This window comes from Pelobates fuscus, chromosome 4 (genome assembly GCF_036172605.1).
Source record: "Pelobates fuscus isolate aPelFus1 chromosome 4, aPelFus1.pri, whole genome shotgun sequence".
Taxonomy (NCBI): domain Eukaryota; kingdom Metazoa; phylum Chordata; class Amphibia; order Anura; family Pelobatidae; genus Pelobates; species Pelobates fuscus.
The window spans coordinates 117,248,404-117,271,319 of record NC_086320.1 but is presented as its reverse complement, the minus strand read 5'-3'; the positions used below and the strand labels follow the sequence as shown (position 1 = coordinate 117,271,319).

Below are 22,916 nucleotides of genomic sequence, written 5' to 3'. Positions count from 1 at the left end.
CACGTTTTATTTCGGAAATGTAATTAGCATTGTTACAGCTGTAATAACCCTTATCGTGTGCGTAAAACCCTTGCATTTTCCTTTTTTCTCTTCTGTACCCTCCATTTATGCCTCAATAAAATAAAGATTGACAAAAAAAAAAGCCGCAGGCAGGTCAAGGAGAATTAGGATAGAGTAGTGACCATGAGATTTTGCAGCGAGTAGATCATCGGATACTTTGGTCAGTGCCGTTTCCACAGAGTGCTTAGCACGAAAACCAGACTGAAGCGGGTCTAGCAGAACGTTGGACTCGAGGAAGTCCAACGTTCTCTTTCAAGGATCTTGGATGCAAAAGGCAGTAGCGAGATAGGACGGTAGATGGACGGAGAGTTAGGGTCAAGGTTGGGATTCTTTAGAATTGGGGTTACAGTTGCATGTTTGAAGATCGATGGAAATATGCCAGAGGAGAGAGAGAGAGAGAACGAGATATAGAATTTTAGTGAGAGTTGGAGAAAGAGAAGAAGACAGAAGACGGATAAGATGCACGGGAATTAAGTCTAGGGATAAGTTGGTGGGACTGGAGGACTGAAGCAGAGCAGAAACCTCTTCCACTGTAGCAGGTGCGAATGAACATAGAACAGCAAAGGTTGTGAAGTTAGGGGAAGTATTGTAAGGGGAAGGAGAAAGATGAGAGATCTCTTCCCTGATTGTGGAGATCTTGTCAGTGAAGTGAGTTGCAAAGTCTGAGGCTGTCAAGTTAGTAGGTGGAGGAGGAACAATAGGGCGAAGAAGAGAGTTAAATGTGTGAAATAGTTGTTTGGGTTTGCGGGAGAGTGTGGTTATGAGGGTATTGAAATAATTTACTTTTGCAGAGGAAAGAGCCAGCTGTATGAACTCAGGGACAGGGAACGAGAGACCACATGCTTGAATTTGGAAAACTCACAGCATTAGGATCAATAGATCAGGCGAACAGGGTACAATACATAGGCCGTACATTTATGACACCACAATGCCCAATATAATTGCCACACTATAAGTCGACTTAAAGAGTAATCATTCAACTACAGGAAAGGAGCCTGGTACACTATTATGCCTTCCCAGCCAATCTAGAAATAGACGAAATTGGTACCTTAGAGCACACAATAATTTCTTAGTTTGTTATGAAATATAGATCTCAGGTTACAGATCACCCCTATTTCTTTGTTATCCTTGTTTATATCACTTTCGGTTACATACTAAGCAAAAGTGTATTTTTACTACTTCTCATGGATCTAATAGCAAGAGAGAGAGTAAACAACCAATATATTTATATGGTTTAATTCATGTCATGTACACCCTAATTGTCCCATGTCCTAAGCTTAGTGAATGCACTAACTATAATGAAAGTATAAAACTAGCTTTACTTACCTTCCAGGACCTTGCAATGGAGGAGTAGCAGGAGTGCAGCACGCATGTGCAGCACAGGATCCAGCCGATTTCCCTCACCGGAAGTGACGAGGGTAGGGGATTTTCACAGTTAGGGAAATTTGATAGAACACCGGCTAGTGAATGATCGAAGCCAGTAGTGGCATCCTAGAGCTGAGTATATAGAGTCTGATACGGCTCCCTCTTTGTGAGTGCTATCTTGTATCTCCTTATTATCCCATTTATATTAAACAGTTTACACTATGTATAATTGCCTTGTTTCTATTACAGATTCCTATGTTTACTAATTTTGAAAATTCTGCACTTTATTGAGAGAAGTATTGCTGTGTATTCACTGGAGAGCATGCAATAATTCTGTTTTATTTGTTGTTTTACTGCAAAAAGCCTGAAGGGACTTATTATACTCACCAGAACAAATACTATAAGTTGTAGTTGTTCTGGTGGCTATAGTGTCCCTTTAAAGTTGAAACCCTAGTCACAGTTCAACTCAACAGGACAAGGAGCTGCCATCCTGCTGCTATCAATTTATTGGCAGTTTTGTAAACAGGAAGTGTTCATATTTTATGGAATGCTATGCACTCTTTAATAAAGAAGTGATAAATCCTGTGAGAGCTCTACTTAATTGTATGTGAACACCCAAATTAAGCCTCACCCATTGTGAACAAGTGCATAAAACACAGCTCATGGTGGTGCCGTCTACATAGGCATACACTGGCTGTACAATAGGTTGCAATGAAGAGCTGAGTGACTGAAAACGTGCACAAAGCGAAGTCCATGAAGACAAAGTTTGATGAGCCTAGTGTGGAGGAACTCGAGTGACCTGCACAGAGACCTGCTCTCAACCCCACTAACACCTATGGGATAAACTGGAATGACAATTGCGAGCAAGACCTTCTCAGGCAATATCAGTGCCTGACCTCACAAATGCTATTTGACTGAACTGCCACAAATTTGCAGAGGCAATCCAAAATCTTGTGGAAACCCTTTCTAGAACAGTGGCGGCTGTTATAGCCGGAAAGGAGGAAGCTAACTCCATATAAATACCCAAAGCTTTGGAATGGAACGTCCAACAAGCTCCTATAGATGTGATGGTCAGGTGTTCACCTACTTTTGGCCAAAAAGTGTTATATATATATATTATTATTTTTTTTTATTTTTTTACCTATTGGGGATCCTGCATCTTTTTCCTCATTCTCCTCCAAAGCATCTCCTTCAGGCCATGTAACAGCTATTGTGGCAGGAAATCTAATACAAAGATAGAGAAAGTAAAGAAAAGAAATAAAGAAACACAAATCTTATTGATCATGGTAATCAGGTTCCACACAATACATGTAAAAAAAAAAAAAAACACCTTGAGATTATACCTTGCCATTTCATCTTCTATATATTTTGTAATAGTAGAAACCATTGCATTTCTGTCAAGCTTTATAATTGGGAAACATTTTATTTCGTCATAGAACTCTTTAGGTTCCTAAAAGAAAACAAAATGATGATAAAAATGTGTTCGTTGTAAATTATAAATTACTGTTTCTCAGGTTCTTAAATGTTTTTGTTTCTTATGTGCCCAATGTGGAATAGTTTTAATTGAACATATAATGTGCACAATGGGTGGATGAAATAGCAGTACATTAAGCTAGAAATATTTTCATACTACAAAATATATTTATCCAAGCCTTGCTTCTTCTCCTGTGTTGGCAGTGGAAGTGTTATAATTAGTGTATCCATTCATTCCCAAATAGTACATATGTAACATCTCAAATTGAATAATACCAAGGATCATTTTTGTAAGAAACTCAAAAGGTCTATATGGTGTTAGCTCGGCTTCTTGGTTTTTCACTGGATCATTATCTGAAGCATTCTTCAATATTAACATAATTAATATAACCATTATACATATTATAATATAAAATTCATTTTTGCAAAACACCTTAAAGGAACACTTCAAACTGCTTAATATTTATAAAGTGCTATATTACCTTTTTGTCCAAATATTTAAATTGTGTGCAAATACTACCGAAAAACATATGATATTTTAAAATGTATATAAATATATTTACCAACCTTGATTTGCCTATGAACTTTGTATAAACGTACTGCTGAAACACACTGTATTTGATGTATTAAAAATACAGTGCATGAACCAAAAGTATTCAAGCTCATTAAATTCATTATAGTGCATTCAAAACATGGAGACTCTGAACGGCGGTTCTGCACACTGTGCAGCACTGCCTCAAGAGACACCTCTAGCCGCCGTCTGAGAAGTGGCCACTAGAAGTGTTTCTAGGCAGCAATGTAAACACAGCCTTTTCACTGTTTTTTTCTCTGGTGCCCATACTGTATCCCGACCTTATCATTTACATATCTTAGGGTTCAGATTGCACACTGATCTTCTTGACCTGTCTGGTTTTTGACACTGTTGATCATCAACGGCTTCTTCTCATCCTCCGCAATATCGGTCTACAAGATATTGCTCTCTCCTGGTGCTCCCCCTACCTCTCCCAGGGCTCTTTCAGTGTTTCTTTCTCTGGCTCTGCTTCTTCTCCCTAACTCCTCTCTGTTGGTGTCCCCCAAGGTTCAGTCCTTGGTCCCCTACTGTTCTCCATCTATACTGCCTCCCGTGGTAAACTCACTAGCTCCTTTGGCTTCCCATATCAATTCTATTCAGATGACACGCAAATCTACCTGTCCTCTCCTGATCTCTCCCCGTCCCTCTTGACTGGTGTCTCTGACTGCCTCTCTGCTATTTCTAACTGGATGGCTGCCCACTTCCTTAAACTCAACTTGGCCAAAAATGAAATTCTGGTCTTTCCTCCCTCAATTGTTGCTACTCCTGTGTCTCCCTCCCTCCAAGTCAATGGTGCTACCATCAGCTCCACCACGCAGGCTCGCTGCCTAGGTGTTCTCTTTGACTCCGACCTCTCCTTCACACCTCATGTTCAGTCTATCACCAAATCCTGTCGTTTCCATCTCAAAAACATTGCGCGTCTGACCCTACTTAACGCCAGATGCGACTAAGGTGCTGGTCCATTCCACTGTCCTTTCTCTCCTATACTACTGTATTCCGCTTCTCAGTGGTCTTACGTGCTCCCAACTTGCGCCGTTACAGTCCATAATGAATGCAGCGGCGAGGCTCATCTTCCTGTCCGCCCGCACCTCCCACGCCTCACCCTTCTGTCAGTCCCTACATTGGCTTCCCTTAAGATATAGGGCTCAATTTAAAATTCTGGTTCTTGCTTTCAAATCCCTACATAATGCTGCTCCCACCCATCTATCCTCCCTAATACACAAGTATGTCCCGTCCAGGCCCTTGCGCTCTGCTGAAGACTTACGTCTATCTTCTGTCTGTACTCCCACCTCTGATTCTCACCTTCAAGACTTCTCGAGGGCTACAACGTTCCTGTGGAACTCACTTCCCTCCTCCGTTAGATGCTCACCCAGTTTCCAGTCCTTCAAAAAAATCAATAATAACCCACTTCTTCATAAAAGTGTATCAATTAAACTGTTAATAGCTCCCAACTGTCATTAGTCTAGTACTATCCTTACCTTTTGTGTCACTTTACCCCACTCCCTCTAGCCTGTAAGCTCATTGAGCAGGGCCCGCAACCCCTCTCTGCCTGTGTGTCCAACTTGTCTGGTTACAACTACATGTCTGTTCGTCCACCCACTGTAAAGCGCTGCAGAATTTGTTGGCGCTATATAAATAATAACATAATAATCCATCCCAGTATTTTCAGAATAAGCATACACAGATAGTTAACAGTTCAAATCAGTCTCCTTCATTTGCATGATAAGAGTGTGCCAACATGCATACTACAATTCCCTGGCTGGCTTAAACTAGACTTTCGCACATGATGGCTGTGGATTGGGGAATGGGGTACTAGTTGCTGGAGGTAGGCTCAGCCTAAGTTTTCTGTTCAAATATGGATGAATATTTTATTGCTAATGAAAAAGTGGAACTTCTGCATTAATAATATAAAAACTGTGGCCTGGCAGAGGCCATGCCTCTGGGAACCACAGTTTTGATCAAGCAGTTCAAAAACAGTTTGACTAACAACTGGGAGACCTGCAGACTACCAGCACCTAAAGCCTAAAGGTTCAATAAATTAAAAGAAAAAAAAAACATGTAATCCAAACTAATTGTTCAGCATGTGCAGATTTATCATGTAAAATACATTTAATCATTGTGCAGTCATATACATGTTTGTTTACTCCACATTACTTCTCAATAGTTAGTATATACAGGATGTAAAACAACCTAGTATGGAAAGTAAATGGATCGGTTTGGACACATTACAAGTATTCCTTGCCGGTTGGAAAGGCTAGTACCTAGTAATAGGTATTACTTTTTACTGTAACTATACTTCTGGAATATTAAGTCAACATGACAAGACAGGTTACTTCTAAAAACTACCCATGACATAGTAATTTGTCCACTTGTATTATTTTTGGCATATCTACTGCATGAAATATGTATGAATTGTAATTTTGCTTTGGATGCTCATATTGCAAAACATATCTGAAGCAGGGCTCAAAATTTCCGCTTTGCAAGTAAAATGAGGGCGAGTGGAAATTTGGACCCGGTGTGATTTAAAAAAAAAAAAAAAAAATAGCATTGGTCACCACAATTCCACTTTAAGAGAGTCCATTTTTTCTTTGCTGCAATTTCCTATCTGCCATCACACTCTGTAGCCCTCCCAGCAATTCCTGATGTCTGCGGCATCTACAAAGTGCTACAAAGACTAGAAGGAGAGCCAAGTGATCAAAGGAACTTCGCAATGAAGGGGTTAACCCTTGGTAAGTGTACTAATAGGGAAGACAGCACATTGCCCAGACCAAATGGTAGTTCTAAACTTAATGTTTAATAGCTACATAATAAAATGGATTAACCAATCAGAGTAAATGCACATCAGAGTTTGCCTTGTATCTACAAAAGATAAAGAAAAAAACTGGAAAGAAAGTATATATACATGAACCAATACTTGTGTGAAAAAATAATAAAGAATTGATAGGACCGAGTATGAATATGTAACTGTGTAAGGCTGAATGTCTGTAACCATGTGCCTAAATCTGTATTTCTTTGTACTTGGATATCTATGTCTGCCTCTGTGCCGGTATATTTGTGTTTGTATGACGAGGTGCTTGTATGTCTGTATGATTGTGTGCCTGAATAATTGTGTCTGTATGACTGTATGTCTGTCTGTACCTGTGTCTTTTTGCCCATATGTGTGCACCTGTGTGACAGTATGCCTGGATGTCAGTCTGTATGCCTGTGTACATATGTGTCTGCATGACTATGTACCAGTATATCTGTTGCACTGGGGCCCTGGCACTGTACTTTAATTTTTATAGCAATGGGGTTCTGTGATACACTTGTTCACATTATTGTAAGTTTTATTGTTGTGGGAGCTCTGTGATACACTCATGCACGCTGCACAATACTGGCGATTTTATGGCAGTGGAACTCTGCAAAACACATTTGCACACTACTGAAAGATCTAATGCTGAGGGAGCTCTGCAATGCGCCTTGCACAATAAAGTATTATAGCTGCAGAGCGCTCTGGATGATTTAGTTAGGCAGGGAAACTGGAGGCGAGTATGAGTAATTTAATATCTGGCTATAAGCTCCTTAGCCTTGTCTATAATATTCCAAAGTAAGAGACAACCCCCCAATAGGTCTGTTAAAGAATTAAACGTTCAATATGCAAAAGCACTTTGTCATACCTATGCCTTTTGTGTGTTCCCCCCCCCCCCCCCCCCAAAAAAAAGAATTTAAAGCATAAATGTACTTAGCAGTGAGAACGTTAAGCAGTTAACCACTGGGAAAAACTCTCTGAAAAGTAATTTAGATGCAAAACCTAAACTACGTTCATAATGTTTGAAAGATTTTAAGATTTTTGGCTTACCAAAGCAATTTGAACTTCGCCTCCTGTAGCATACACATCACCTTCATAATCTCCATGTAAAAGAAACTGTACAATGCTTCCATAGATTACAGGGTTGTTTTTTACAGTTTTCACCTGTGTGGAAGAAAATATTATGTTTATGTATCCCTATATTTAAGTAATATTCATTAGGGATGTGCATGTACTACTGAACTCCAGCAGTACAGATTAATCATAAAACTTAAAACCAATCAGAAAAGAGTTACCATGTGATATAAGGCCCTGAGAGCCCAAGCACTTCCCTCTTTCTTTGCTCCCCCTGCCTTGCGCATTTATTATATATATATATATATATATATATATATACACATATACATATATACATATACATATATACACATACACACACATACTTCTTATCACTTTTTACGTATCACGTAAAATCACGTTTACCCCTTTTGGTACATTCTTTTTTATGCCACACCTGTTTACGCTCTTTTCTCCTGGTTATCTCTACATTTTGTCTTTTTATCCAATGCTTTGTCTTGTGACTTCTGTCTCTTCTTTCCTGTCTCCTATTGCCCCTGCGTCACGACCGATGGCGCGGCATTTACTTGATCTCCAGGGGTTTGAATGGACCTGTGGATGGCTGGGGTGCTTCTCTTTACTTTGTTTAGTTTCTTCTGGCCCATGGCAGACTGTTCTGCCAGGCCTTGCACGCATGTGTCCATCTTGGATCTTGCAAAATTGCGAGATTCACAGCAGCCATCTTGCTTTGCAGACACCATCATTTCCAACATAATTACTCCATATTAACAGGTACATCTACTGTTTGCTGGTCACTGGCTAGATCTGTTCCATATAACTAGCACTGTTGCATTTACATTGCATGACAGAGTGCAGACTGTGTGTACAGCTGAGTGCAGGGGTGAGCACTCATATATATTATCAACTAACCACTCTGTTGGTGAGCCAGGGGTAAGCCACTTTGTGGAACCTTCCCTAGTCTACTTTGGGACAGCCTCCCCTTGAGTGAACACTAGTTGTAATCGGGGCAGGCATCCCTGCGTTCCTTGCTTTCTATACTGTCTATCATGTGCGAGCCCTCTCAACAGTCGCAGGACGACCACTCCATGATAACGCTGCTATAGCACACTTACTGGAAAAACCTCTGTGTCATAGGAGGAATAACAAGACATCCTGCGAACGCAATCCAAATACGTAAAGGAATCTGTAGTGGAAGAACATGTTCATCTCGACGAAACACAGTCGTCCTTCATCTGAGGATGGGATGTTCGTAGATACGCTGGGTATCCCATTGTTTGAACGAAGGTCCATCAGAGAACCCAGGCCCTCAGGGTGAAATCTGCCAGACCATCTTGCCAGGTTCATTCCGGACCTCACAAAGAGATTGCTTTTATTATTGCTATTGGAAAAGGGTGCAGCAGCTGCATTGGATTTTTCTAAAAGGGTTATCTCTTGCCGATATTATGTGTTCTGCAGACTGGACCTGGGAAAATACTTTTTCAATTTCTATTTTGTCCTTTTTCCCACGCTTGTTTTGCTTCCACAGCGTTAAAAATGCGAAATATGAAGCATCCCATCATGTGGTAAAATTGTAGATTATGCTAGCGTAGTGTACCTATAATCTTAATTTAAGTATCGATGTCTCATCCTTGCATTGCTGATTCTCGAGGGTTTACAGTTGTGCTCACAAGTTTGCAGAAATTGTGAAATTTGGGATTGATTTTGAAAATATGACTGATCATGCAAAAAAAAAAAAAAAAAAAAGTATTTTATTTAAGGTTAGTGATGATATAAAGCCTAGTTGTTCGGCTCCTTTTAAATCCTAATGATAACAGAAATCACAAATTGCCTGGATCAAAAGTTTACATATGTGTGGCCTTGTTAAAGACACACAAGGGGACACACACAGGTTAAAATGGCAATTAAAGGTTAATTTACCATACTTGTGGCTCTTTAGATTGCAATTAGTACCTGTTAGGGATAAACTGATAATCGGTTTGGGAAATATTATCGGCCGATATACCCGATTTTGGTAAATATCGGTATCTGCCACTATTGATAGCGATATTGCTGATAATGCGAGAGGTGGCGGTGGCACACCGGCTCTGCGGGAGCAAGAATCAAGTGACTGGCAGGAAGAGAGATAATGAGGCACATCAGGGAGGGGAGAGAACCACTAAGGAGGGGGGTTGGGTACACACTATAAAGGACAGGGAGGGAGATAGGTGAGGTGAGAGGAACACTAAGGGACAGGAGAGGTACACCAAGGGACAGGGGGGAGGGGAGAGGTACACTAAGGGACAGTGAAGGGAGGAGAGAGGTACACTAAGGGACAGTGAAGGGAGGGGAGGGGAAGGGAGAGGAACTAAATATTCTTGAAAACAAAAAAATATGACTGGCATGTATATTTAGTACATTTACCACTTAATTTAAAAAAAAGAATTGCTAAAAAAAAATATTAAACAAACATGTTCAGTAAACAGTAGATTTGTGTAGAAATTTCTTTCAAAACGGTAAATGTGCAGAATATCGGTATCAATAAGTTATCGGCTACCGGCCTAAAAGTATGCAGATTATCTGTATCGGCTCTAAAAAAAAAAAAATCAATGTCAGTCGATCCCTAGTATCTGTTTAAAAATAGTCAATGAGTTTGTTAGCTCTCAAGTGGATACACTGAGCAGGCTACATACTGAGCAATGGGGAGCACAAAAGAACTGTCAAACGACCTGCGTAACAAGGTAATGGAACTTTATAAACATGGAAAAAAATATAAGATATCCAAAGCCTGCGTACTGTTCAATCACTTGAACTCAGTACTGTTCAATCACTTATTAAGAAGTTGAAAATTCTGGGATATCTTGATACCAAGCCAAGGTCAGGTAGACCAAGAAAGATTTCAGACACAACTGGCAGAAGAATTGTTAGGGATACAAAGAAAAACCCACAGGTAACCTCAGGAGAAATACAGGCTGCTCTGGAAAAAGACGGTGTGGTTGTTTCAAGGAGCACAATACGATCATACTAGAACAAAAATGAGCTGCATGGTCGAGTTGTCATAGAGAAGCCTTTACTGCACCAATGCCACAAAAAAAGCCCAGTTACAATATGCCAAACAACACATTGACATGCCTCACAGCTTCTGGCACACTGTAATTTGGATTGACGAGACCAAAATAGAGCTTAATGGTCCTAGCCATAAGCGCTATGTTTGGAGAGGGGTCAACAAGGCCTATAGGGAAAACAATACCATCCCCACTGTGAAGCATGGTGGTGGCTCACTGATGTTTTGCGAGTGTGTAAGCTCTAAAGACACGGGGGATCTTGTGAAAATTGAGGGCAAAATGAAGGCAGCATGTTGTCAGAAAATACTGGCAGCCAACTGCATGGGATGCTTTTAAACTTTGTAGCATGACAATGACCCTAAGCACAAGGCCAAGTTGACCCTTCAATGGCTACTGCAGAAAAAAGATGAAGGTTCTGGAGTGGCAGATCTCAAACATGCAGTTCATGCAAGACTTTGCACGACCTGGAGGCATTTTGCCAAGATGATTGGGCAGCTATACCATCTGCAAGAATTAGGGGCTTCATAAACTCCTATTACAAAAGACTGCACACTGTTATTAATGCTAAAGGGGGTCATTTGACTTTTTTCTTTGTTGAAATGTTTTGTTTTATAATTGTGCCATTCTGTTATAATCTACAGTTAAACATGAATCCCATAAGAAATAAAAGAAATGTCCACTCATGTTTGCCTGTCCACTCGTGTTTTCTTTAAAAATGGTACATATATTACCAATTCTCCAAGAGTGTGCAAACTTTTAAGCACAACTGTATATGTTTTCATTACTTGCTATGTGGGTGATTAGCGAGTTTTGGTCCGAGTCTAGTTTGTGTTTAGTTTGCATAATTAGTTTGGTTTTATGTTATTATAGAACGTTTGTTATGCTGGCATTATGTAATTTCAGATTTCTTTCACATTTCTGTTTCTCTGAATATGAACCTCACATATGTACCGTATATACTCGAGTATAAGCCGAGTTTTTCAGCACATTTTTTGTGCTGAAAAACCCCAACTCGGCTTATACTCGAGTCAATTGTCTGTATTATGGCAATTTGCATTGCCATAATACAGACTGGGGGAGAAGGGGGGCTGGCAGAGCTGTAACTTACCTGTCCTGCAGCTCCTGTCAGCTTCCTCCTCCTCCGCGCCGTCCGTTCAGCACCTCGGTCAGCTCCCAGTGCTCTCGCGAGACTTACACTGGGAGCTGACAGAGGGAGCTGCACGGACGGCGCGGAGGAGGAGAGAGCTGACAGGAGCTGCAGGACAGGTAAGTTACAGCTCTGCCAGCCCCCCTCTCCCCCCCACTGAACTGCCAATGCCACTGGACCACCAGGGAAGGAGAGCCCCCCCTCCCTGCCATTTATCAAGCAGGGAGGGGGGACGAAAAAAAAATAATTAGTAATAATAAAAAAATAATAATTAAATAATAAATAATAATACAAAAATAATAATAACTAAATTAAATAAAAAAATAATAATAAATAATAAAATTAAAATAATAAAAATAAAAAATTGCCCACCCCCCACCAAGGCTCTGCAACTCTCTCACACACACACACACACACACACACACGCTGCACACACACACACACACACGCTGCACTCATACACACACACACACGCTGCACTCATACACACACACACGCTGCACTCATACACACACACACGCTGCACTCATACACACACACACGCTGCACTCATACACACACACACGCTGCACTCATACACTCACACACGCTGCACTCATACACTCACACACGCTGCACTCATACACTCACACACTCACACTGCATTCATTATACACACACTGTATTCATTATACACACACTGTAAATAAATATTCAATTAATATATTTTTTTTAGGATCTAATTTTATTTAGAAATTTACCAGTAGCTGCTGCATTTCTCACCCTAGTCTTATACTCGAGTCAATACGTTTTCCCAGTTTTTTTGGGTAAAATTAGGGGCCTCGGCTTATATTCGGGTCGGCTTATACTCGAGTATATACGGTAAGTTGCAAGTTATCTATAGTTACACTTTCAAATGTATAGAAATCACACAGGACATGTCCAGTTGATCTTATTTATTCCGTATTGTTTCTGTATATTTGTTAGTTCACCTCAAGGAAGTGATATGGCTGTCCAGGCCATATATAACATGTTATCACTTTTCTGATTGGTTGCTAGTTTTATGGTTGATCTAAGCTGCTGGAGTCCAGTAAAGAGAGTTCAAAGCAAAATATTTGCCTCCAGTCTTTACTAAAATTAAGATTATAGGTAGAAGACGCTAGCATAATCTACAATTGTTTCTAACATATTGTGGGTTCTCTTGCTCATGTAAAAAAAAGAAAGTAATGTTTCTCACCAGTTGCCCCGGTTTGTATCTCTTTCCATCCCATTCTATTGATGTATAGGTAGCCCATGGACTTTGCATGCGTTTTGAAGCAATGTCAGTACGAGTAATGGTACCTTTGAAACCAATATACTTTATTTGTTTGTCGTACTTTGCATGACAATCTTTAACCCAAGCTGCAAAGTCCCTGTCAATTTTCACTCTCTGTTCCTGTTAAAGAAAAACAAAACAAATTTAAGACATAAAAATAAATGCATGATAGTGTTTTATATTTTTTACATATTAAAGCGGCACTGTTATGGCTGCATCAGTTTTCTTTTTAAACCCCCTCCCAACTCCACTACATTGTATTGTCCTCTTAGTCACTCTCAAATGCCCTAGGCATTTTTTTCATCCCCAGACCCAAGTCAGCGCTGTGAAATTTCCGCACATGCCCAGTTAAACACTAGGTCATTCTCTATCATCCAAAATTCAGACGAGAATTAGGGTTATTCGTTCATTAGTCAGAAAGATGAATGAATAGAAATTTCAACTAAACTAATTTAGGTATTAGTTTGTTCAGTTAATACAAGGAAGGAGCTACTGAGTCGCAGCTCCCTCCTTGTATTATGTAAAATTAGAAGTGTCGGGGAGCTGTCCTTCCCACCACTTCCTAACCATCATGTACCCCCTTCCTCTATGGAGGTCAACATGACTCCCATATTAACATAAGGGAGTTTAAAATCTCCAAAATGCCCCTACTCGCATTATCTACTAAAATAATTAACTGGGGGCACATAGAGTACAAGCCCCCTCCGTGGCCTGTGAGTGGGGGCTATTCCACGAAACCCCCAGTCCCTACCCATTAATGTCAGGTGGGGTCTTAAGTGACAAAAGCGGGCTGGACCTAATATTCCCCCCCCCAGGCCTCCACCCATGAGCGGCGGTTGGGAGCCCTAAGTGACAAAGGAGGTGAAGCCTTCTGTCTCCCCACCCATGAGCGGCCTTGAAAATAACCAATCAGGTAAAGCTCAAAATTTATCTGTCAGAGCACTCTTATTCAGAGAGCGCGGAGTCAAATTGCAGAGGGTAGGAATGTTTTTTTTTAGGTCTCTTCACGTCCTGCGGAAGTCAGTCTGCTCAGAGCCCTTGATAGGTGAAGATGGATTCTTTGTTAGGGTTGTGAATATTATTTTTTCCCGGTGGGGTTTTTTTTTTTGGCGCTCTGGTCTTTTTTCAACGGGCTTTATGGATTTTAATTTGGCCTTTTGTGGGGCTTAAAAAACAGGTTTTACAAAAAAGAAGACATCTAATGGTAGGTTGTATTTTTTATTTACAGGTAGTTTTATTGCTCCCGCCTCACTATTTTTAGGGTGAGTTTGATAGGTATTTATGTTATTTTTATTTTTACATTTAAGTCCCCCCCAATTGTCATATGGGGGCACCCACCCTCTGCTCATGCATGGAGGCAGGGGGGGAGGTATTATGTCCAAACTGAACAAAAAGTACAGAATTTCATCCTAACACAAATGGACAAACTGTACACATTCACATTCTGTTATGTGAAAGTTAATGAATTCGCCAGGACATTCAACGGCGAATAAAGCAACATGTGAACACAGGAGAGAGATGACTATTGTGGGAAAATGTATTTGATCACAGAAAATGAAGAGTACTTAAGCTCCTCCATTGGTCAAAGAATGTCAAGCATAGGAAAAAACAAACAAACATAAAATAAAGTAGTCCTTACTTTGTTTTATGTTTAAAAAAAAAAAAAAAAAATCAGATAAGAAAAAAACAGAAACACAGATCCTGAAAGAGCAAGAGATCGGGAAAAGGTAAATTCGGCATGACAGTGCCGCTTTAACAGAAGTATAATATATATATATATATATATATATATATATATATATATATATATATATATATATATATATATATATATATATATATATATATATATATATATATATATATATCTTTAACCTATCAACATCTTCTACGTGGAGCCCATTACAATTTTGCAGTTGTATAAAGGTACAATATCGTAGAAAAAATTTGCAGAAAACAAGTAGACTTGTATTAAAATTATGTATATGTTTTATATATTATATATTATATATATATATGTTTTTCTGATCAACTTGGCTATATTTGTCTACCAACTTGGCAATTGCGTAACCTCTGTTTGCTTACAGTCACATTTAAAAAAAAAAAAAGGTTTGTGGCCCTGCAAGTGGAGAGACATTCTCTAATACATGAGGATAATTTTCAGTGATTCCAATCTTCAACTGATCACTGAATGGAACAACACCACCACTCATGGTTGATTATATATTTCCTACCTGTTCTATGTTAAATTTTGTATTTATGGTGTATTAATATTGTTTTTGTATTTTATTGTACCCTAATGTAACAATGCAATGATTGTGGACCCAGGACATACTTGAAAACGAGAGAATTCTCAATGTATCTTTCCTGGTAAAATATTTTATAAATAATTAAGTAGCACAGAAAGTGTTATAAAACAACAATTAAATAATTATGCAAAGCCAACAGAGATACGAAAGTGATGCATCGTCTTGTTCAATACCCCGTGTTTTATAAGTATGTTGCACGAAGAGAGACATAACTAATCTCTTTGTACATTCATAATGGAGAATAGCAGGGAACCGCATCTTCAACCAAGTAACATAATCTTCCCAGATTTGCAAACAAGACTTCCTGGCAGAGTAGAAGCAGGTAAGAGCTATGCCAGGCCTGTCCAACCTGCAGCCCCTCCCACCCCCAGATGTTGCTGAACTACAAAGCTCATGATTTTTTCAATGAAACAGGTAGCCAGGGAATCATGGGAGTTGTATTTCAGCAAGATCTGGGGGGACGCAGGATTGGCAGCCATGATATATGCAAAATTTAGATTCAAAATGAGCTCAAAGCCTAGATCTTTTTTTACATTATAAAATTGTACATATCACAAAACAAGATTAAAAATAACAAATTCTTCATTTTCTTAGTGTCCCTGCTTATGAACGCATACACAGAACAAATGTGTATGCACCAGTGAAAAATGCTTACCTGTCCATTTATTATTCTGGTAAAAAGTGTGTTTTTATCTTTTAGTTTTAAACTCAAATCCAAAAAAGTCAGCTTATTGGTGCTAACTTCAAATTTGTCATTTGTAAAGAGAACCCCGGAAATTCTGTTATAGCACTCTGCAGGAACAACTGCTCTCTTCTTTGGGGGAGCACACCAATCAAAGCTAATAAGATAGAATACATCATGAGATCAGTTCATAAAACCATAATAAATAATGTTAATGTTTATCAGAGAATTGATAAAACCAATGAAGTCAGAAATAATGAATGAATTCTAATGTAAATAAAGTCACTTACAATACATTTCACAGGCTTGTTAAACCAACTAATGAATGCTTTTGCCTTCTTGGCATCTGTTATGGTCATACCACAATGGTCAACATCACCACCAACGGTCCATGATTAGATAATAAGCAATAAAATCTTAGTAAAAATCTTAGTTAATAAAATTGCTAGTCAAATAATGCATCAACCAACATATGATTCAAGAATTATAGCAGCAAGAGGTTACATGAAGATTGAAAACAATCCAGTTTTTTTTTTGTTTAACCCCCCTCCCAACTCCACTACTTCTAGTTGTCCCCCTAGGCACCCCTAATTGCCCCTTGTCCCCTCATATTACCTATTTTTTTATCTTCATTAGTGCCCAGACCCAAGTCCTGGGTGCCGCCATCTTTGTGTGGGAAGATGAAGGCCCTGTGGGACACGTCATCTGCCCACACTAGAAAGCACTGTGAAATGCCAGTGCATGCCCAGTTAAACACTTGGGCATTCGCTATTATCTGAAATTCAGACGGGAATTTCATCAATTCATTTGTACAAAAGAATGAATAGAAATTTCAGACGAACAAACACAGAATATCGGTGTTCGTTCGTTTAGGTTATTACAAGGAGGGAGCTATTGGCTCGCAGCTCCTTTCTTGTAATATGTTAAAGAAGAAGCGGCAGAGAGTAGTGCTCCCCGCCACTTCCTAAGCCCCTCCCACCCATGTCCTCCCTCACTCTATGGGGTCAATATGACCCCCATATTAGCATAAGGGAGATTAAAATCTCCCTAATGCTCCTACTCGCTATGCTGCTAGTTGGGGCATGTCTACTAAACAGTGAGTAGCTATGGCTGCTGACTGTTGCGAACTCCTCCCCCCCCCCACCCCCACCCCAACAAATGGCTCGACCTGCTGCTCATAGGTGGAGGTCAAGGGGCACGGGTGGGTGCTTAGTATTAGTAAAGTTGGCTGACAGACCAATCTTGGTCTTTCATCCTTTTGGTAGATAGCTCCCTGATACCTTGGGAATTAGGGAGCTATCTACCAAGTGGCTGCAAGATTCTTCATTTATTCAAACGAAATTTCGAACGGACCTAAAAGTACTGAATGTCGTCTTAACATGAATGAACAAACTGATCTCATTCTGTTAGGACGAAATTCGGTAGTTTCGCCAGCGTTCTGTGTAAATGACAGGACGTACGGGAATTGTGAAAGCAGGCATCGCGAGATTACGGAGGAAAGGGTGACTATTGTGGGAAAATTTCTCTGACCCACAGGAAGTGGGTCAGAGCGGGTCAGGCACAGGAAAAATACACAAGAGAAAGTAGTCCCTACTTTGTCTTATGTGTTAAAGAAAACTAGCAGAAAGGATAAAAAGAACAGATCCTAAAAGAGGGAAAGAAGAGGAAGCGATTAGGGAACGGTAGGTTCGGCATGACCGTGCCGCTTTAATGCTTCAACACATCTGTGTTTTTGCCAAAAGACACAAGTTGTGTAGGGTACAATGCTTACTCTTCAATGGTAGTATAAGGAATCAGTCTCCCATTCCAAAAGCATTCAAATATTGGTCTCTTCCCTCGAGCCTCCTTTTCAATAATGATGCAGTCTTCATCTAAGTCATCAATGTCTTCACCACCTAAGAAATAGGACAAAAGAATATCAAAGCAATCCAAGAGGTATTTTTTAATAAAATCCACAAAAATGTATTGGTCCCAATTAATTTCTTAATATTGGGATTGCCAAATCCTCTTTCATTCCTTTATGTATGGTAGGCAATATTTGTATAAATAAAATCAGACCACACAATAACATGTTTCATAATCTCAGCTAAGTGGGCAGAGCGTGGGAAAAGGTAAACTTACCTTTCTCACTGGAGGTAAGGGGGGGCAGTTGACTAAACAGTTATTTAGAGTTATAATTTCAGGAATACAAGTCTGTATTCCTAACACTATAATGTTCATATAACATTCTCTCAAGACTCCTTATCGACAATGATGGAAAACCTATAGAAAATTATTAATTAAAAAGAAGTTGGTCTCAAACACAATTAAGCTGAAAAATGAAGTGGTCAATTTAGGCCAGAATTTTTTAAAACAAGTCGACTTACTGCTAAAAATACAGAATGACCTAGTAGAAATTCAATGAGAAAATCTCAAATTAAAATCTAAAATACAATATTTAGAAACCAAAGAATCAGATCTGGAAGACAGATCTAGCCGAAAGAACCTAAGAATAAGAGGAATTCCTGAAAGTGTCACAAATCAGCAACTTGAAGTCTACTTAATGGACATGTTCTCTTCAATAGTTGGTCAACATCGACTACAGAGATTCCAGAGGCTACCGAAACCAAAAGAAAATTACAACGCCTAGAGATGTTATTGTTTACTTTTCAAACTGCTATCGTGCATACATCATGTTAACCCCTTCAGGACGGAGTCAATAGTGCACGTTCTGATCAAAACAAAACGTAAACAAAAACTGGTATTTGCGCTATATGTCTGTTCACCCGTAGTTCCCATCTTTCATATTAAATGCACCCACACGTATTATATATCATTTTGTTCAGGAGAAACAGGGCTTTCATTCCCTATCAAATATTTATATATGAAAACTAATTTATTATGAATACAATTAAAAAAAACTGTGAGAAATGTTAAATTTTTTTAAAAATTTGTAGTTCCGCCTCACATTTTAGCTGTAAATGTCATAATACTGTTAGGTTTTACTGCAAAAAAATGCACATATTTGTAATCAGCGATGTCTCACGAGTACAACAGTACCCCCCATTAACAGGTTTTATGGTGTTTTGGAAAGTTACAGGGTCAAATATAGAACGTTCCATTTTTAAATTGAAATTTGCCAGATTAGTAATCTTACCTTTGAGACGGTGTGGTAGCCCAGGAATGAGAATTACCCCCATAATGGCATACCATGTGAAAAAGTAGACAACCCAAGGTATTGAACGTGGGGTATGTTTAGTCTTTGTTAGTAGCCACTTAGTCACAAACACTGGCCAAAGTTAGCGTTCATATTTGTTTTTGTGTGAAAAAAGCAAAAAACTAATATTTGGCCAGTGTTTGTGACTAAGTGGCTACTAAAAATGACTGGACATACCCCATTTGCAATACCTTGGGTTGTCTACTTTTGCAAATGGTATGCCATCATGGGGGTAATTCTCATTCCTGGGCTACCACACCGTCTCAAAGGCAACATAACTAATCTGGCAAATTTCAATGTGAAAAAAATGAAATGCAAGCCTTATATGTGACTCTCTAACTTTCCAAAACACCATAAAACCTGTACATGGGGGGTACTGTTATTCTCGGGAGACTTCACTAAACACAAATATTAGTGTTTTAAAACATATTACAACAATAATATAGTCCATAAAAGTGCCGTTTGTTTGTAAAAAATGCAAAAAATTTCACTTTTACTTAAAATATCATCGTTGTAATATAATTTACCAGTTTTAAACAGTAATATTTGAGTTCAGCGAAGTCTCCTGAGTAAAACAGTACCCCCTATGTACAGGTTTTATGATGTCTTGGAGAGTTACAGGGTCAAATATAGTGCTTGCGAATTAAATTCTCTGCACTTTCTCCCTGTGTTGTCAGGCATGTCAATCAAATTTTAATTAATCAAATGACATAATTATGTTAAAAGATTACTTAAATATACACGTAGAATTTTAATATATATGCATTTATAGGTATTTAAATTCTACGTGTATACTAATGTAATCTATTATGTAATTATATGTATTTATCTCTCTATATATATTTGCGGTTATTTGTATTTTATATATAGATAGATATATATAGAATGTCATTCTAAGTGTATTTTGTTACCAATATATATTTTTTAATAACAAAATACAGTTAGAATAAAATTACATATGAATATATAATTTATTTTAAATTTTGTTTCAATATTTTATTTATTTATTTAATAATTTTTTTTATTTATTATTGTAATTATATGTATATATATATAATATATGTGTATATATCTATTATATATATAATATATATACATATTATATATATGTAACGTCACTCTAAGTGTATTTTAATACTAATATATATACTAATATTACTATTAAAATACATTACGCATGACGTTACATATATAATAATATGTATATATATTATATATATAATATATATATATACATATATTATATATATAAAAGTGCATTTATTTTAATTTTACACATGTCTAATTATTTTTTTTAATTCTTCCCACCAGCAGGGGGACTGTCTGATATTTCAGACAGCCCCCCTGCTGGCAGATCCACAGCCAGCTATAGGGGGCCATGTGATTGCTCTTTGAGAGCGATCACATGGCCCCCGGGGGCCTGATTTGCCGTGGGGGGGGCTGCCTGGGCTCTGAGGCAGCCCCCCAGAAGAGGATCGCGGCGGAGGTGAGTACCGCCGGACCTCCTGGGCTGCAAGCCGTTACGGCGTTCTATGCCGCCGCAACGGCTTTAAAGCCCTTTAAAGCCGCGACGGCATAGAACGCCGTAACGGCGTTAAGGGGTTAATTATTTAACCCCCATTGGAAATCAGGTTTATTGTCAAAAATTACAGACTTTCAGCTGCTTGCAATGAACAAATCAAACAAAAGCAATTGAAATAGCTCAACACAACGAATAAAGTAAATTCCCCAAATACAACTGAAAATGCAACTTATAACGACTTCTCCAGTCTCAAAATTATTCCACCCCTTCATGGCAAGCATTTTTAGAACTTAGTAGAGCACCCTTTTGCTGTTATGACTTGAGGCAAAAGAGATGCATAACCAGACAACAGCTTACTGAGGAATCGTAGCCCTTTACTCAAGGGCAGAATTTTCAAGGACTACTTCTGCAGTGGAATTTGAGGTATGATTAGAATCACTGTCTTGTTGGAAGGTCAAATGACGCCAAAGCTTCAGCTTCCTCACAGAGTTGAGCTATTTCAATTTTGCTTTTGTTAAATGTGTTCATTGCAAACAGCTGAAAGTCTGTAAACTTTGACAATAAACCTGATTTTCAATGGGGGGTTGAATAATTTGATTACAACTGTAAAATATTATGACACCATAATTTTATGGTTTCATTTTTAAAATGTATATATTTGTCTTTTTGTTCCCACTTTATATTTGTATTCTTTATAACTCCAATAAAATAAAATAAATAAATAAGGGGGATTGCAGCGGTATTAATAAGTCACTACCTAAAAATAAAGTCATCCTTGTTATTACAAAAAATGTGTCAGGGGAAACAGATACGTGTTTAGTATTATTTCCTGTAATAAAACAAAACTGTCAGACACAATTTTGGACAGGTAGAAAGGCAAGTTCCTAGATGATATGCTTCTACTTGGATTCTCAACTTTAGAGATCCATATTATGTCTAACTTCTCCAAAGGTAGCAAAAACAGATCTGATGGGTGGGGGGTTAGTAAAGAGAAGATCTATATGTGTGTGGGCATTTCTTGTTTCCTGGGTTGTAAGTGGCCTATATAAACATTTAAAATTCTAATTACATGAACAGCTACCATCTTAAAGTGACACTATAGTCACAAAAAAACTTTAGCTTATTGAAGTCATTTGTGTGTATAGATCATGCCTCTGAAGTCTCACTGCTCAACTAGCCACACTTCCCCTGGCTGTGACTCTCACAGCCTGCACGAAAAATAGTTTCATTTCCAAATAGAGGTTAACTTACTTTAGAAGTTTTCATCTCCTGATCTGTAAATTGAACTTTAATCACAGACAGGAGTCTCCTGCAATGTCTAGCAAGCCATTGACAGTGCAGGAGAAAATACATTTTAAATAATTCAGGGAGTTTAACATTAGATCTCACTTTACAGGAATTTTTTTTATAAGGTTGTGCATGTCACTTGCAGATTGGTGTGACAAGGGTTGCCTAAACAAAGTGATTTAACTCCTAAATAGGTAGGAATTGAGCAGTGAGACTGCAAGAACATGATCTATACAATACAACTACATCATTAAGTTAAAGGGACACTATAGTCACCAGAGCAACTACAGCTAATTGAAATTGTTCTGGTGAGTGGAATCATTACCTTCAGGCTTTTTGCTGTAAACACGGTCTTTTCAGAGAAAATGCAGTGTTTACATTAAAGCCTAGTGATAACTTCACTGGCCACTCCTTAAATAGCTGTTAGAGCTTCCTCCTGGGTCATGGCTGCCTAAAATGCATCCAAACATTCAGTATCTCCTCCCTCTGCATGCAGACACTGAACTTTCCCCATAGAGAGATTTATTGATTCAATTCATCTCTAGGAGGAGATGCTGATTGGCAAGGGCTGTGTTTGAATCATGCTGTCTCTGCTCCTGATCTGCCTCTTTGTCAGTCTCAGCCAATCCTATGGGTAAGCATTGTGATTGGATCAGGCTACCACTTCTGATGATGTCAACAGACTGCTTGTTTTTTTCTGAGGCAAACAGCATGCAGATCTACAGTTTTTGGCTTGAATACAGTAAGATTTTGCTATATTTATGGAGGCATGAGGGGCCCAGGGGGGCTAGATTGTGGTTTTAACACTATAGGGTCAGGAATACATGTTTGTGTTCCTGACCCTATAGTGATCCTTTAAAATTGTTTTTGTGACGATAGTGTCCCTTTAAAAGAGCAAATATAGAATGCATTCCTGTGTTTCAGCATAGAAAATCATTGTAAAATATTTTCATCATCCCAGGATGGTTGACATTACCAAATCATTGTACTGAAAGAGGCAAGTATGTTAAATATCCAGCTGTTGGCGAGTAATTATATAGATTCCTTATTTTGTTATTAATCCTAACAGGTACCCCAAAGGATGTCTGCGCCCACAAAGCTTCC

At 38.7% G+C, this 22,916-nt stretch overlaps 1 protein-coding gene across 1 annotated transcript in view; it reads right to left on the bottom strand.

Moving 5' to 3' along the window:
• Positions 1 to 22,916, bottom strand: part of SMCHD1 (structural maintenance of chromosomes flexible hinge domain containing 1) — a 181,109-nt gene that overhangs the window by 117,009 nt on the left and 41,184 nt on the right. The window contains exons 11-16 of the mRNA XM_063453045.1: positions 17,579 to 17,702; positions 15,781 to 15,964; positions 12,739 to 12,936; positions 7,308 to 7,421; positions 2,769 to 2,875; positions 2,567 to 2,649 (exon numbers count right to left, since the gene is read on the bottom strand). Coding sequence (XP_063309115.1) covers positions 2,567 to 2,649; positions 2,769 to 2,875; positions 7,308 to 7,421; positions 12,739 to 12,936; positions 15,781 to 15,964; positions 17,579 to 17,702 — 810 coding nt within the window. The remainder of the gene's footprint in view (positions 1 to 2,566; positions 2,650 to 2,768; positions 2,876 to 7,307; positions 7,422 to 12,738; positions 12,937 to 15,780; positions 15,965 to 17,578; positions 17,703 to 22,916) is intronic.